This window comes from Leuciscus leuciscus (genome assembly GCF_965113295.1).
Source record: "Leuciscus leuciscus genome assembly, chromosome: 14".
NCBI lineage: Eukaryota > Metazoa > Chordata > Actinopteri > Cypriniformes > Leuciscidae > Leuciscus > Leuciscus leuciscus.
Genome location: NC_138738.1, coordinates 11,207,949 through 11,223,421, shown reverse-complemented (window position 1 = coordinate 11,223,421; position 15,473 = coordinate 11,207,949). Strand labels below are relative to the sequence as shown.

The window sequence follows — 15,473 nt, the reverse complement described above, 5'->3', positions numbered from 1 at the left end:
TGTCACTTGCTTACTATAATATTTTGTAGGAATATTAATAATATATTTTATGTACTTTGTGTGTTATTAGTACAGTTGCTTAATCAGATCTCGAAATTAAAAAATCTAAATAAATATGCATGCATGTAACACTGGTATAAAAGTCTGAGGACACATTGGACAAACTAGTGTAGTGTACACTTAAACATGTATTTTATTTATTTTTACTTTATATTGGGCTAATCGCTATTATTAATTTATTTAATTTGATCAATTTAATTAAATTTATTCATTCATTCATTTATTCAAATATTCTATTAATTTATCATATCAAAATGCATTGTTTTGATGTATGTTGTTTCTGACTTCCTGTCTCAGAAAGCTACGACACACGTAATCGGTTTACGGCAGTGGCTAGAGACTGAGCTGTGAAAGGAAGTGAACGAATTCTTTATGAGCGAATTGTGTTGGCTTGTTCAGATGTTTCTCCATATGCTTAACTTTTTCATAACCAGATTTTACACAACGTTTTAACAGGACAGACGTCGTCCCGTTTCCTGTAGCAAAACCCCGAAATAACGGCAGTTTCTGACAGCGAGAGAGAAGCAGTAACCGGGTTTGACCCCGAGCGCAATGCTGCTCACCGTGTTTTGTGCACCGAGAGACCGCTCGGAAACCACTTTCGCCCTGGAAGTGTCCCCGGAGCTTGAACTCAGGGATTTTTTGGCTCTTTGCGAACTTGAATCAGGAATACCAGCCGGGGAGATTCAGGTAACAGTTAACGTAAACATCTTCCAAAAGTGTTGCAACAGTTAGTTAGCTAGTGCTACTATGCTAAGCGACCTGACTAAACAAATTAGTGCCATAGGTCCATGCTATTAATAGCATACTGAGCCTATGTCAACACTTCCAGAAAAAAAACTAATCTGGAAAGATGAACAGGTCATAGTTGCGCTAATGACGAGCATTTAGCAAAGCTGAACTATTTCAAAGAAACGTATTTTGTTTGGTAAAGATGTATCCTGTCAGGAAACCATAATACATGGAATTGTGTGCTGTTTAAACGCATAACTTAACACGAACGAGTCTTTATTTGACATGGGTGTGTTGGGTAACATGGTGTAGCAGATAAATCTTTCGGTTTGAAAATTGAAAGAGAAACTTTGCCTGTACTCCCATTACGTTACATGGTGCGTGAACTGAAACTGTAAGCCGATTATTTTAAAGCATTTATTTCTGAGTTTGGTATTTTTAAGAATTATTTTGAAATGTAAAGTGATCTTATAGGTTTTTTGACGGAAAGAGGATGTGCTGTGTTTGAACAAATTGAATAAAATAATGCAACCTTTGCTCTCCAGATCTCCTACGCAGAGCAGCCGTTACAAGATCCCACCCGAGCCCTAGGGAACTATGGGTTGAAGGATGGAGATGTGCTAGTGTTAAGACAAGCAGAGAGGTTACTAGGACAACCACCCTCAGTTCCAGGTAAACCAGCATAACTAGATATGCTTTAAAATGGCTTAATGTGAGCTTATCATTATCATGGCATTAATCATAATTAATCTTAATGTCTTAGGTCTGCCTCGCATCGACTTCAGTTCCATTGCTGTTCCTGGGACGTCCTCAGGCCAAAACAGACAGCACCATGCCCAGCGCCCCAGTGCCACCCAATCACGGCCGCCCCAAGCCACCACTCCAGGATCAGGCTCAGGCTCAGGCTCAGGCGCAGGATCAGGCGCAGGCTCTGGCTCTGGCTCAGGCTCAGGCTCAGCCCTTTCTCCCCAGGGATTGGACAACCCCGCCTTGCTACGTGACATGTTGCTGGCAAATCCACATGAGCTTTCGTTGCTGAAAGAGCGAAACCCTCCACTTGCTGACGCTCTACTGAGTGGAGACCTCGGTAAATAAAAATGATGGGACCTAAATGCATCTATGTGGATGAGTGAATGTTTTTTCACAGAGTGACAGAATAATTTTTCTTCCCTTTTTCAGAGCGCTTCACCAAGGTGCTATTGGAGCAGCAGCAGGACCGAGCGCGGAGAGAGCAGGAGAGAATCAAACTGCTGACTGCTGATCCTTTTGACTTGGTTGCTCAGGCCAAGATTGAGGAAGAAATCAGGTAACAAATAAGGGGTGAGATTATATGCACAGCAAAAACATGGTCTATGGCACATGGATCATAAAAAAAAAAAATTAAATACAAGAATGCATTACATTATTTTACATTTCCAGACAGCACAATATTGAGGAGAACATGACTATTGCAATGGAAGAAGCTCCTGAGAGTTTTGGCCAGGTGGTCATGCTATACATCAACTGCAAAGTCAATGGACACCCAGTAAAGGCCTTTGTTGACTCAGGTAGTCAATCGTATTTTAAGATATCTTCTCAATAGGATATTGTTGAGTGCATTGCTATATTTTGCTTAAAGTAATGTCTTACTAAACATCATCATTGTAAATAGTTTTTACTTAATTTAGCATCCTATTTTCAGTCATAAGCTTCCTGTATGTACTTGTTTGGGAATCCTTTTAATACTTGAGGTTTCTTTATATTATGTACTAATGTTTTATAATCCTTCTTTAGGAGCTCAGATGACGATCATGAGCCAAGCATGTGCAGAGCGATGTAATATCATGCGTCTAGTGGACAGACGCTGGGCAGGCATTGCCAAAGGGGTTGGCACTCAAAAAATTATTGGCCGAGTTCATTTAAGTATGCCATTTATTTAGACCTGCTCCTTTAATATGCAATATGCATATCGTCCAACACTTTCTCTTAAATCTTATTATAATATACGAAATATATATTTTACACCCAGCCCAGGTGCAGATCGAAGGAGATTTCCTGCCTTGCTCTTTCTCTATTTTGGAAGATCAGCCCATGGATATGCTGCTAGGCCTTGACATGCTGAAGAGACACCAGGTCTGCTTGGGAACTTTGGTTCATAGCCAATAAAGTGATCTATTTCCCGTAATGGAATCTGTTTAACTTGCCATTAATGTTTCTTTAATGGAATGAAACTAACATGAGGATTTTCCCATATTCCCTAGACACATAGAGTTTAGCAAGTGAGGTTACTTTGTCTGCATGCTATTGTCAGTCTGTGTACTCAGGAAAATACTTTATATCTCACTTAATCTTACAAATATAGCCTGAATAGCTTGTTAGCTAATTTTTTTTCTTTCTATAATATTATGTAAACAATGATATTAATATTAAATATAATTTTATGTTCTGTTTTAGAGTAGATCACCAGTAGAAGTTTTTGTTTTCATTACTTGAGTTTGCAATGCCTGTTCTCTTCTACTTAGCGCCGTTCTATTTCTTATAACTTGATTTTCTCTCATCCAGTGCTCTATAGATCTGAAGAAAAATGTTCTCCTGATTGGGACGACGGGTACAGAGACACATTTTCTACCTGAGGCAGAGCTGCCCGAGTGTGCCCGGCTGGCATATGGACCAGAGGGAAGAGAGGATACCCGGCCTGAGGAGATTGCAGATCGAGAACTGGCAGAGGCAATACAAAGATCTGTGCAGGACAGCGGTGAGATGCATGATATGTAGACCAAGAGATTGCATGGCTAATAGGTTGGAATAAAAGCTAGATTTATGCTGCCTTCATGTGCTGTCAGAAATGTCCTACTTCTCAAGTCGTGATTACGAGCTTGTCGCATTCAAACGCTTTGTTGTCGGAAAGAACAGGAATCATGGAGGACGCCAGCTTTATTCTTGCCTGTTTATTTGGAAAATCTTATTAAAGCCAAAATGATATTCAGCGTCTCATTCATTGACAAACATATAAACATTCACCGCGCTATCTAGATTCTGAAATTTCTCGCTGTGTATAAGACACATGATAAGCTTCAAATGAGAATTCATATATGTACATATGCACTACTTTAACAACAAGATTAGATGTAGTAGTTGTGGAAAAAAATGTAATAAAGAATACCTGTCACAGCAGAAATTGTTCTCCCCCGCCATGTTTAAAGTTTATGACCCGCCCAGCTCGGGAACTTGGGTATCAGAATGATCCCTGATCATTTTGATGTCCCAGTGGTAAATATGACTTGAGTTCATGTCCAATTTTTGACTTGGAAACCTGTTTAATCTTCGTATTTAATTCCAATTACACATGAAGGCAGCATTAGATTTTAACACAAGGAATGAATACTCATCAGTGGTTTATTGTAGAATTAAAACAGATTTCCTTGTTTAGGGATCAGAAGGATTTAACAAAACAATTTTTGTATAGTTTGTTAATCTTGGTTGCAATACAGAACCACTCACCCAGTTCACAAGGTGGTGTTAATATATATTTTTTATATAAAGAAATTAATCAAGTGAATTAAATTCAAGCTGTTCTGTTGAACGACAAAATTCCACAAAAATAGCACAACTGTTTTTAATATTGATGATGATGATAATAAAAATGTTTCTTATCAAATCAGCAAATTAGAATGATTTCTTAAGGATCATATGAGACTTGAAGTTTTTTATTATTATTTTTAGTTTTTTTTATTGTAATATTTCACAATATTGAGGAATACTGAGGAAACATGAGTTAAAACATGTTAGGACATTGGCTCTTCAGAATGTATTCTTCAGTTTTAACATTGCCACTAGATAACATAAAAAATGTGCTGTTTAAACCTGCAAATACTGTAATTCATGTTCATATAGTTCATGTTGAAGTTCATGTTTATACAGATTACCCTTAAATAATGTGAGTTGGACACCACCTTGTGTAGCTTATGTGATTGATAGGAGCATGCCTCTTTTCTCTCCTTTTCTCTGGATGTGTTTTTGCTAATTGTTTGCCTCTTATTGCATGAAATGTGTGGCGTTTGTGTGCCCTAACTATGAGCAGGACAGAACTGATGTCATATGGACAGACAGCTGGAGAGGGCTCTACCTACCAGGTACTACAGTCACAGAGGGAATATTTCATTAGCCTAATACAATATTTGACCCAGTAAATATTAGACACAATATATACATTGGTACGCACTGGAACGGCCTTCATTTTGTGAGTAATTTCTTGAAATACGTTCAACTTTGCCTGTCTATGATGCTAACTATTTGGCATGGTTTGCAGTGTTTGCTGAATTTGCATGGTTTTATATCACCTATATGTAGACTTTCAAGTTCATCAGTTACTGTTTCTCTCTCAGATATTGAAGATGGAAAAACTACCTCACCACAATCCCTGCCATTTAAACCTCTCAACCAACCCACAACATCGTCAACCTCAAATCATCCCCACAGTCTCACCCTAGATCGTTCCAAATCTGCCCCAGCCTCTATAAACCAGGGAGCTACCCCGATTGAAATTCCCACATCGATTGAATCCTCTCCACTTCAGTCATTAAAAGTTGGTGAACCCTCTCCAGATCCCTCTGATGACACCTTCAGATCTCAGTCCCAAGGACTGGCCGATTCAACATCATCTTGCTTACAGACGGATGCAGATGCTCCCATCCCAAGAACTCTTCCCTCTCAGGAACCATTCTCTAGTACTGTGCCCGAGGACAATAAAGTGACTGGTGACATCATTTCAGGAGATTCCGGCAGTCCGATGGACACGGTTTTGGGGAAAAATATCACTTCCTCTGGGACTGTAGCAGCAGAATCTCCCTTTATTCTTTTTAACCCAGGCTCTCAGACTCTAACACTGGATCAGGAAGTGGACATGGATGTTTCTTCCAATGCAAAACCTGAAACTGGCCATGACTTTCCTGATCAGTTCAAGAGAGACCAAGGTAGTGTGATTGAAGATGTTTCAGGGGCCCAACCACAATGCATGCCTGTTCCAGATTTTAGCCTTGAACCCTGTCCTGCTGAGCCAGCCACTAATTCTGTCAATTCAGACACTGAAAAGAGTGAAATACCCTGTGAAAGAGACCAGCCGGAGTTAGATAACATCCCTTCCTTGGCTCAAGCCCTTAAGGAGCTCCATAACCTTCTGATGTCCAGCAGTTGGCCAACAGTTTCTGGAATGAATCCTGACCCTAATGCTACAACATCAAGACAATATGTTGATGAGGTGGACCAGGATCATGCTGCAAGAAACCGAGCCACTCTGAACCCAACTATTGACACATCCTCTAATACTGCCACAACAAAGGACAAGGAGGGAAGTTTTGCCAAAGCTGAATTTACTTCCCAATCAGTGAGGGATACTCTAGATGTACCGAGCAATCCAAGGCACACAGAGAACCAAGCTTCGACTCCGGTAGATCCCATAGTGGAACAAACGATTCAGCACCCTAATGCAGCTGAAAGAAATTGTGCCCTTGTTATTGAGGAAGGTTCTGGGCCGGTGACTGCTTCTTCCCAGGGAGATCTTGAGCTCCCTGAGGGCCAGCAAGTGCAGGACATTGCGGACGAAAACCCCTCAGGCATTGACATCTCAGCTGACCTGTCTCAGCAGCGCCCCCTTTCTGTTGCAGCTGGCATATCAACCAATTCCAGTCAAGGGCCATCTCCTCAAACTCAAGCGACTGCGGCGGATCCTCTTTTCCTTGGAGACTCCAACCAACTTGCATCACAGGCCTCGATGGGACAGTTTCCATTAGAGCACATTCAGAGGATCCAGGCGTCAGGGTTCTCCGCTCGTGAGGCTGCCTTGGCACTGGAACAGGCTCAAGGCAGCGTGGAGCTTGCCTTATTGGTGCTGCTTGCAAGAAAGATCACTGTGCCCACTTAGACTCTAAATCAACTTTTAGGGGTGGCGTCAGTCAACATATGAGCCTTTTTCATCCTGTGGTTTTCCTTTAGCAGTCCTCATTGTCTTGTACTTGATGGTCTTATTCTGGCTCTCTACTTTGCCAACATACATAATGTTTAAAAATAGATATATGAGAAACTGGCCATATTTCTCTTTCAACAGAACGATAAAGTCGGCAGTCTTTTTAAAGTTTTGCATGTTGCCTCAATAGTTCGTAATGGATTGTTGATTTTATTGGTTTGGTTTGAATAAATTTGATAAACTGTCAGACAATTAACAGGAATATGGATAGTTTACATCTGGTGGTGGGGCTCTGTAATGAAATGAATGTGGCAGAAATAGACTTGTTTCCTATCTTCCAACAACTGCATGGTTTTAGATCTCAAAATTGATTTATGTGCCTGATGTTTACTGACCTTACACAGAATCTTCTGAAGCATCTTACTAAATTTATTTTGTTTAAATGTGATCGGAACAGATAGTAAACCGGTAAAGCACCAATTTCAGAATCCTTTTCCCAATTTTAATTGGCGATAATGTTCAAGCTGAGGTTATTTTCTCTTTAATAACCATTTTATTTAATAGTTGCCAATCCTGTATAACTTGACATGTTTTCTATAGGTTGCCTTTGGAAATTATATTGTAGACTTAAATACCATAACCTTTTGTGTTCATAGTCCATCCTTGAACAATATTGTCAGTCTATTATCAGTAGTATTTCTTTGTATCAAATTCATGATGTTGTGGTCTCGTTTTATATTGTGTTTTCCATTAAAATGAAATTGGCAGGAAAAAGTTGGACTGACAAAGTGTTCTACAGGAAGAGTTACCCCCCAATATGCCCTCAGGGCAGCAACCACTACATTTTGTTGGGAAGTCTGTTTTATTCTCTTATTTGTTGTCCCTTGTCTAAACACTTGATTTTGGTGTAGAAGTCCTGATGTGCCCTCTCCAGCTGTCTTTGATCTTTTGTCATGTCTACCCTCTTGTCATTTTTGTAATCTCTGGGTCATATATCAGTTGTGTTCATTCTATTTGAGAAACTCAGTTTCATCTTGTATACAGTTTAAAAACCAAATAAAAGGAAAAAGTGGTTCTTATATTTCAAGCGTGAAGTTGTGCTTTTTAGGATGATTTAAGTGTAATAATTATTTGACAGCAATCATGTCGAAAGTGTAAAAGAAAAATACGGACTAAGCATAATACTAGTATAAACTGCTTACATTTAACAACATGTCACTGATTCATCTTTTATAATAATAGGGTGATTCTCACAATGAAGTGTTTTGGTTAAATTTGACCTTAAAACCATAAGATATATATATATTATAGAAGAAATATTAATTTGAATTCAATATTATATTAATATTACTTTTTATTCAGAAAATAAAGCATATTTTTAGGAACATTCACTTTTTATTTATTTGCACATCTTAGCCTTTTTATATCCACATTCACTGTCATGTTTTTATTACTGTAATGAAAATCTTGATCCCACTATTTCATTAGATGACATGACACTGAGACACGGCATTACATTTTCTTTATTGTTTCTTTAGGTTCAGCCAATAATAAAGTAGGCTAATCTTATTCGCCAAAGCAACGCCCAATAAAACGCTGCAAAATTGTTTGTGGGAAATTGGACAGGTGAGGACGCTCTTCTGAGTCAATTAGACCCAGACAGAACTAAATCCAGTGGTTTGGAAAGTACTCCAGTGTCGAATGAGTATAAAAGAGGTATTTTACTGCGATAATTCAAAGTTTAAATTCAAATTTACTACGCATAAAACCGCGAGAAACATTACCTTAAATGGCTCATGTCATGGAGAATGAGACAATCTGGGCTGACAGAGATGATGTAACAGAAGCACTAGATGCTCGTCCCGGTCTGGATGAACAACACAGCCCTAAAACAAATGTGGAGGACTGTGAAGCGTCTGAAGGGCTTTACTAGTATGTAATTAAAATAATTAATAATAATAGTAAATTCGTTTGTTTCTCTGTTGTTCTGACACATAACTATTCCTATCCTAACCTATTGTTTTATTTCCTATTAGCCGCCTACCGCGCAATAATCTTTTTTAAAAGCTTCAGATGGTGCCAGGATGGTGTTTCATTTTGACCTCTTTTCCTTAGTGCATCTCAAGGGTTGGCTGAAGCTCTTAGATCTGTTGCAACCTCACAGTTATGGAACTTAATGGGGTTTTCTCTGCCCATTTCATCCATTTTCTCTTCGAAGAGCTCCAGTCTGGACTCATCTGACATGAACTGTGAAGAGAATGAGGTGAAAAGGTAACATTTATGATGCACAAAACGATAATTCAGGCATCCAGTATTAACAAAATGTAAATGTATGTCTGTACATCAGCCTTTGCACAGAAACAAAGCAATTAAGCATTTAAGCATTCTTCTCGTTTCAGGGCAGATGCAACTGAAGTCAATGCACAACAAGAGGAAACGTATGTTGCCAAGTTTGAATCTGAGTACATCAACAGTTGTAAGTTTACTGATGAATCTTGCAAAAACGGTCAACCAGATGCTATAGCTGGGTTCACATTTATTTACCAAATATAGAGCATCAAATATTGCTTTCATATGTTCCAATTTTGTTTTCCTAGCTGTCCCTTTATATCAGGAGTATTGGATGAGGTCTGTGAAGAAGGATTTACACAGAGCACAGCACACAGGACTTTCAGAATTGGTGGCATCGGTGCGGCGTCATGGTCTGAAAACTCCTCCTCCTCCTTTAAGCTCAACCTCTGTGTTGAGTCCACCAGGACTACATGCTAAGCCATACGCTCTATGGCAGGAGTTACCGCAAGTAGAGTGTCTGCTGAAGTCCCTCAGTGCGCAGGAGATCCAGCTTCAGGAGGTGTATATTGCAGGATACCTACAAGACTGCTGCATGCTTGCAAAATGAGACCTTGGTCTGATGTCTACTGTAAAGTTACACTACTTATCCCTCTGTTTTTTTTATTTCGGGCTAGGCCATGTTTGAGCTGATTGTGTCAGAAGCCTCGTATCAGAAGAGTCTGGTGGTGGCACTGAATGTGTATCAGTGCTCAGCAGAACTCAAACAGATCCTCTCCCGTGTGCAGCATCATGTTCTGTTCTCCAACCTAAAGGACGTCTGCAGAGTCAGTGAACGGTTAGGATACATGCTTGGATATACAATACAACACAATACAATTATGTATATGAAAGATGCATTATGCTGCTTTCACTTGATCTCACTGATTGCCAAATATTAATTTCTATATATGTAATGATATAAAAAAATAAGTACTATTACAAATATTATGTGAAAATGTGTATTTATTTAATAGTATATTAATCTAACGATTTACATACAATACCATAAAAGTTTTTTTTATTAATACTTTTATTCAGCAAGGCTATATTAAATTGGTTTAAAGTGACAGTAAAGAGATTTTATAATGTTACAAAATATTTCTATTTCAACTAAATTCTGTTCTTTTGAAATTTCTATTCATTGAACAATCCTAAAATCAATGTAAAGAGAAATGTTTCAACTGTTTTCAACATTGATAATAATAAGAAATGTTACTTGAGTTTCTGAAGGATCATTGACACTAAAGACTTTTGTCATGGCTGCTGAAAATTCAACTTTACAATCACAGGAATATGTGATAAATAAATACAATTTAATATAGGATATATTTAATATAGTTTTAAATTGTAATAATATTTCACAGTATTGTTTTTGCTGTATTTCTAATATAATGGCTGCTGAAAAATCTGATTTGCCATCACAGGGTGCAGGGTAAATTACATTTAAAATGGGGAAATATTTTGCCATTTCTTTTTTTTAACTGTGTTTTTGATCAAATGCAGCCTTGGTGTGTGTATAAAAACATAATGCAATATTACTTAATTTGGGTTTATTTAGGATTCTGCAGGACCTGGAGTCCCATCTCAGGCAGAATGTGGTGATGTCACGGGTTGGTGATATTGTTTTGAATCACCAGCAAGACTTCCAGCAAGTCTATGTGCCGTATATCACCAACATGATGTACCAGGAGGCCCTCATCACTCAGCTGCTGTTTGTTCCATTTTTATGTTTATTCCATATTGAACACATCATTCAATTTAATATTGCATTGGCATGGTAGCGTTCTAATTACCATTTTACACTTCCCACCAGGCAGGGCAACAAGAAATTTCCGTTGATCCTGAAGAAACTAGAGAAAGATCCACAATGCCAGAGACAGACACTCAAATCTTTCTTGATTCTTCCTTTTCAGAGGATCACACGGATGACACTCTTACTTGAGGTTAGGGAGATGTGTAGACTCTTCAGAGAAAATACTGTCAACATCTTTCTGTGAACATGAATTGTTTGTGTTTTGGTTTAGAACATCCTCAAGCGAGCTAAAGGTGTTAATCTTAATGTCTCTAATTTGATGGAAGCCATTGAAGCTGTACGCAAGGTAGGCTGTCATGCTTTGCTTTCAAAATAATAAATGCCCCTGATATCTATCTCTATCTATCTCTATCTATCTCTATCTTAGATCTTGTCTTAGATATTAATTGATACATATTGATCAGTATTAGATACTGTATGGAAGCTTGTTTCTGCCATGACATAATTTTTTTAAATTTTAATCTCTACTTTTTTTCACAATTCTGAGAAAAAAACTCTTTCATGCAATTGCGCGAGGGGGGGTGGTGTAAGTCAGTTGCGGTTTTTATCATGCAATTGTGAGAAAGACAGAAGTCACAATTACCTTTTTCTTTTTTAATTCCGTGGCAGAAACAAGCTTTCATAATTAGATGCAATTCATCTGTTACTTTATAAATTGATACATTTGTAATTTCATAAATCTGATTGTGTAGATAGTGGAGGAGTGTGACAGAAGTGTCGAACAAATGAAGAGGACAGAGCTGCTTGTTTGTTTGGACAAGTTAGTGGATTTCGGAAATGTCAAGGTATAAAATCTTAATGTACGGCTAATTCTTATTTTTCTGCTGTCGTATTTTTAAACCCGTTTTCTTTCTGTTCTCAATCAGTCCATTCCATTAATCACCAGAGGGCGTCATTTGATTCAAGAGGGAACTTTGAAGCAACTAATTGTTGGTGGCGATAACAGAGTCTCTGTAGTCTCTCGCAAAGATGTATACATTCATCTCTTCAATGATCTTTTGCTCCTCTCTGTTAGAAGGTATGATCTGGTTAAATGTTTTTGTAAGTTTGTTTTATGTTAAAGTTTTGATATCCAATGTTATTGTTATTTTACACTCCACTCAGTGGACACAGGTTTGTTGTGCAGGACCATGCACTATTTCCTGATAATGTGCGTGTAGAGGAAATCAAAACAATTTTGGGACTACCCGCTGAGTCCCTCCTGCTCCATCTGCCCAAGAACCACAATAGGTCTTCCACCGCCCTCATATTGGCTGCACGCACACGGTAAATTTCACTACACAATATATAATCCATTGCCAAGACTACAAGTATGAGGGTTGGACAATGAAACTGAAACGCCTGGTTTCGTCTCCCATTATGTTGTGTGGATTGCAATATTTTTTGTACAGCTGTGCTATTGCTCCGCTAATTCACACTCTGCTCTGACTGATAGAATGTAAAATCAGTGAAGATATAGACGTGAAACCTCCAACACACTATATTGGCCAGTGTTTCATTGTCCAACCCCTGTTTTTATTATCTTGAGCATTGTTTATTTTGAGTGAACAATTTGGTTTGAAAAATCTCAATTCTTGTGTAAGGTAATATCTAAAACTGTAATACTTATGTCTCCTCAGGTCAGAAAAAGAGACCTGGATCAAAGTTTTGTCTTCAAAGTAAGGGATTGCAAGTGTGGAAATACTACGTGAAAGGGTATCAAAATATGCATTGTAAAGTGCTTTAAATATAAATTATTATGGATTTTAAAATTTTCTAGAATATTGTTTTAATATTATGTATTCATGAATAAACTGCTGTAGGCAACTGTTTCAACGTGAGCTTTATTTCAACAAAACACAAAGTACACAAGAAATCTACAATTGTAATCATCCAATTGCTGGGGTTTATTCCCTTAAGTGTCGAATGGGCTTGTTCAACAAGACCCACTGTAGAAAATGTCTCTCTTCTCCCATTTCAGCACCACCTATTTTGAGAAGAGAAAATAAAGGAGTTAAGAATTGGATATGTTTTTGAAGGGTAGGGGTGAACAATCCTTTTAAGTTTGTTTATTTTTTGCGGTTTTACCTGTAAATCCTTTTTGTCGATGTTGATCGGGAGCTAACGTTACGTGATTGGCTGAGGAGACATTAGGTCGAAATCTGAGAGGTTTCTTGCGACCCAAACACCCGCCGCAAATAATCCCAGGTTTACAAGGAGATTCCTGTAACAATGAAACAAAGGGGATCACCACAGATGCTGGCAGGATATTTAAAAGAATACATTTGAACATCACTTCGGGTAGAGGAGCTGTACGCAGCAGTACTGTGTGTCAGATCATTTACAACAGTAACAAACCTTCTAAAGTCATTTCTGTCCGCTGCAAAATGGCAAGCAGTGCTTATCCAGCCCATGACGCCACCCGATTGCCCTTCGGCTTTCTTTCCGCTCATTTTATTTAGTACTAAATTATTCTTTTAGTATTAGCCGAGCAAGCAGAGGGTCTTTGAAATTACCTTGAGATTTCTACGGCAAACCACGAGGTTAACAGAATGGCACTACGGATCCTCAACTGGGACAAACCGTATTTAGAGACGGGCAATTTGCTCTATAAGGGATCAATTTTGAAACGCCGTATCATTTGACCCTCGACGGCTTCCAGTTTTCAGCACAGTGCAGTTGTGAAACACCACCTACAATTCCTGTACGTAAAACATGTCTGCCACCAGATACCGTCGATTCCTAAAGCTATGCGAGGAATGGCCAAAGGACGAATCAAAGAAAGGGCGAGATTTAGGAACATTTTTACGCCAAAGAGTCGCTAGTGCTTTCCGAGAAGGCGAAAATACACAGGTAGGGGGATTTACTAAGAAGTGAATTACTGCACGATTTACCCTTGTTGCAGACCTTGCCAGTTGCAAGACAAGTCAAATGTCATCTTTTCACTAACATGTTATGTATCAGGATAGAGTTCTTTCTGCAACATGTACTTGAAGGTTTTTTGTCTTGTAAAGATTCTTACTAAAAATACTCGTAAGCAACAATACAAATATCTTATGCAACATTGCCTATAGGCAATTATGTTACATATGTGTTGTCTTGTGTCTCAATTTAGATTTCAGACCCAGAGAAATGTGATCAGCTGTATGAAAGTCTGGCTCGTATCAACAGTAATGTGTACAAAGAAAAGGTGAGGGAAATTTCTTAAAAGATTTTCTAGATCTAAGTTTATTTTTATATCATCAGATTTACTTAAACTGTCCTGTCGTCTTCAGAAATGTTGTATTTTTTTTTTGTATCTTTACAGTCTTCATAGCTCGCATATTCTGTGGAGACTGGAATATTTATTGTCAAAACATTATTCCTCACATTTTTGTAGAATGTCTTTCATTTAGTTGATTTGATTGACACAAACCTTAGTTTGACAACATCATCATATTTTTGTCCGTTTGTTTTCAGTTTCCACGAGCAAAAGATACAAGTTTTACAGGTGTGACAGTGGAAGAGTGCCGAATACTATTGGCAACAGGTGAGGATTTAAACTTTATCCTGTGATGTCAAAGCTGATTTTTCTGTATCATTACTCCAGTCTTCAGTGTCACATGATCCTTCAGAAATCATTCTAATATGCTGATTTTGTGCTTCAAAACTGTGCTTCTTAATATGTTTGTGGAAACAGTGATGCAATATTTTTTTCAGGATTCTAAAGTCAATGTTAAAGTCTTTACTGTCACTTTTGATGAATTCAATGTGTCCATATCGAATGTTTTAACTTCTTTCGAAAAATTTAAATCTTACTGACCCCAAACTTTTGAGTAGTGTATATAAAAATGTAAGTCTTATATGTAAAGTACTAGTCTGTATTGGCATTCAGTGTCATGTAGCATGTCATAATCTAGTGAGAAGAGAAAACAATGGAGTATATTTATTTTTTTAATTGGGGAGGAAAAATGTTGTTATTGTTGCATTGTTTTGTGAATTTTCACTATAAGAGCAGTTTGTTTAGATCACCTTTACATTTCATGTCAAAGTAATGGTTCATTAGCTGTCATTTTTATGTGTACTAGGATTTAAAAGGTGATTACTAGCTAGTTTATTTTGTCTTTTTGTTTTTTGCAGGAAACATGCAGCAAGCAGATGAGGTAAAGAAGGGATTGTGGAAGACACTAACGGAGCGCTTCTCCTCTAAACCTGAAGATGGACCCCCTGAAAAAACTGAAAAATAATCATCATACTGTGACTGTACAGATCTTATTCCTCTTTGCACTTTTTCAAATAAAACAATTAAGGAGTGTATTTAAGTCTTCACTTCTAACAACTGTAGCTCTCTTCATGTTGGTGGTTGAACAGAAACTTCCAAGAAGTAAACGGACGGATGGTTTCATTCGGAGAGCTTTATTAAAGTTAGAGAAATGTGATAATTCAGGAAAAACAATATTCAGTTTCATAAATTATTACTTGCATATTATTTCTCTTGAAACCATAATGCAAATAAATATTTTTTGTATTTACTGTGAAACAACCCAGTGTGTTTTGGATAAAAAGCCACGCTGAATTATGTACATTCTTTAAATTTCCCTTAAGACTGTGTATTTTTTTCTAGATGGTTGAATCATC

The 15,473-nt window shown here is 37.8% G+C and overlaps 4 protein-coding genes across 5 annotated transcripts; 3 read left to right on the top strand and 1 right to left on the bottom strand.

Moving 5' to 3' along the window:
* Window positions 1-376: 376 nt before the first annotated feature.
* Window positions 377-7,814, top strand: ddi2 (DNA-damage inducible protein 2). 2 transcript variants are annotated; one of them, XM_082137153.1, is made up of 10 exons: window positions 377-750; window positions 1,338-1,464; window positions 1,556-1,879; window positions 1,972-2,098; window positions 2,212-2,339; window positions 2,566-2,694; window positions 2,801-2,904; window positions 3,334-3,526; window positions 4,853-4,904; window positions 5,157-5,253. In XM_082137153.1, the coding sequence occupies exons 1-9, from the start codon at window positions 613-615 to the stop codon at window positions 4,861-4,863; spliced, it is 1,281 nt and encodes a 426-aa protein (XP_081993279.1). In that variant the 5' UTR covers window positions 377-612; the 3' UTR covers window positions 4,864-4,904; window positions 5,157-5,253. The 2 variants fall into 2 exon arrangements, with proteins under 2 accessions (XP_081993279.1, XP_081993278.1); XM_082137152.1 differs by lacking the exons at window positions 377-750; window positions 1,338-1,464; window positions 1,556-1,879; ... (1 more) ...; window positions 2,212-2,339; window positions 2,566-2,694 and having other exon boundaries at window positions 5,157-7,814.
* A 131-nt stretch (window positions 7,815-7,945) lies between these two features.
* On the top strand, window positions 7,946-12,634 carry LOC309474614 (rho guanine nucleotide exchange factor 19). Its single transcript, XM_082137159.1, has 12 exons — window positions 7,946-8,665; window positions 8,849-9,004; window positions 9,133-9,209; window positions 9,331-9,584; window positions 9,700-9,860; window positions 10,623-10,775; window positions 10,878-11,007; window positions 11,089-11,163; window positions 11,570-11,662; window positions 11,744-11,895; window positions 11,982-12,143; window positions 12,497-12,634. Exons 1-12 carry the CDS (start codon window positions 8,523-8,525, stop codon window positions 12,537-12,539), a joined length of 1,599 nt encoding a protein of 532 aa, XP_081993285.1. The 5' UTR covers window positions 7,946-8,522; the 3' UTR covers window positions 12,540-12,634.
* Window positions 12,635-12,681: 47 nt separating this feature from the next.
* Window positions 12,682-13,419, bottom strand: tomm6 (translocase of outer mitochondrial membrane 6 homolog (yeast)). Its single transcript, XM_082137225.1, has 3 exons — window positions 13,215-13,419; window positions 12,945-13,080; window positions 12,682-12,843 (listed from the first exon to the last, which is right to left on the bottom strand). The coding sequence occupies exons 1-2, from the start codon at window positions 13,307-13,309 to the stop codon at window positions 12,984-12,986; spliced, it is 192 nt and encodes a 63-aa protein (XP_081993351.1). The 5' UTR covers window positions 13,310-13,419; the 3' UTR covers window positions 12,682-12,843; window positions 12,945-12,983.
* A 108-nt stretch (window positions 13,420-13,527) lies between these two features.
* uqcc2 (ubiquinol-cytochrome c reductase complex assembly factor 2) lies at window positions 13,528-15,152 on the top strand. The gene is made up of 4 exons (XM_082137222.1): window positions 13,528-13,709; window positions 13,972-14,046; window positions 14,316-14,385; window positions 14,976-15,152. Exons 1-4 carry the CDS (start codon window positions 13,572-13,574, stop codon window positions 15,080-15,082), a joined length of 390 nt encoding a protein of 129 aa, XP_081993348.1. The 5' UTR covers window positions 13,528-13,571; the 3' UTR covers window positions 15,083-15,152.
* Window positions 15,153-15,473: the final 321 nt, after the last annotated feature.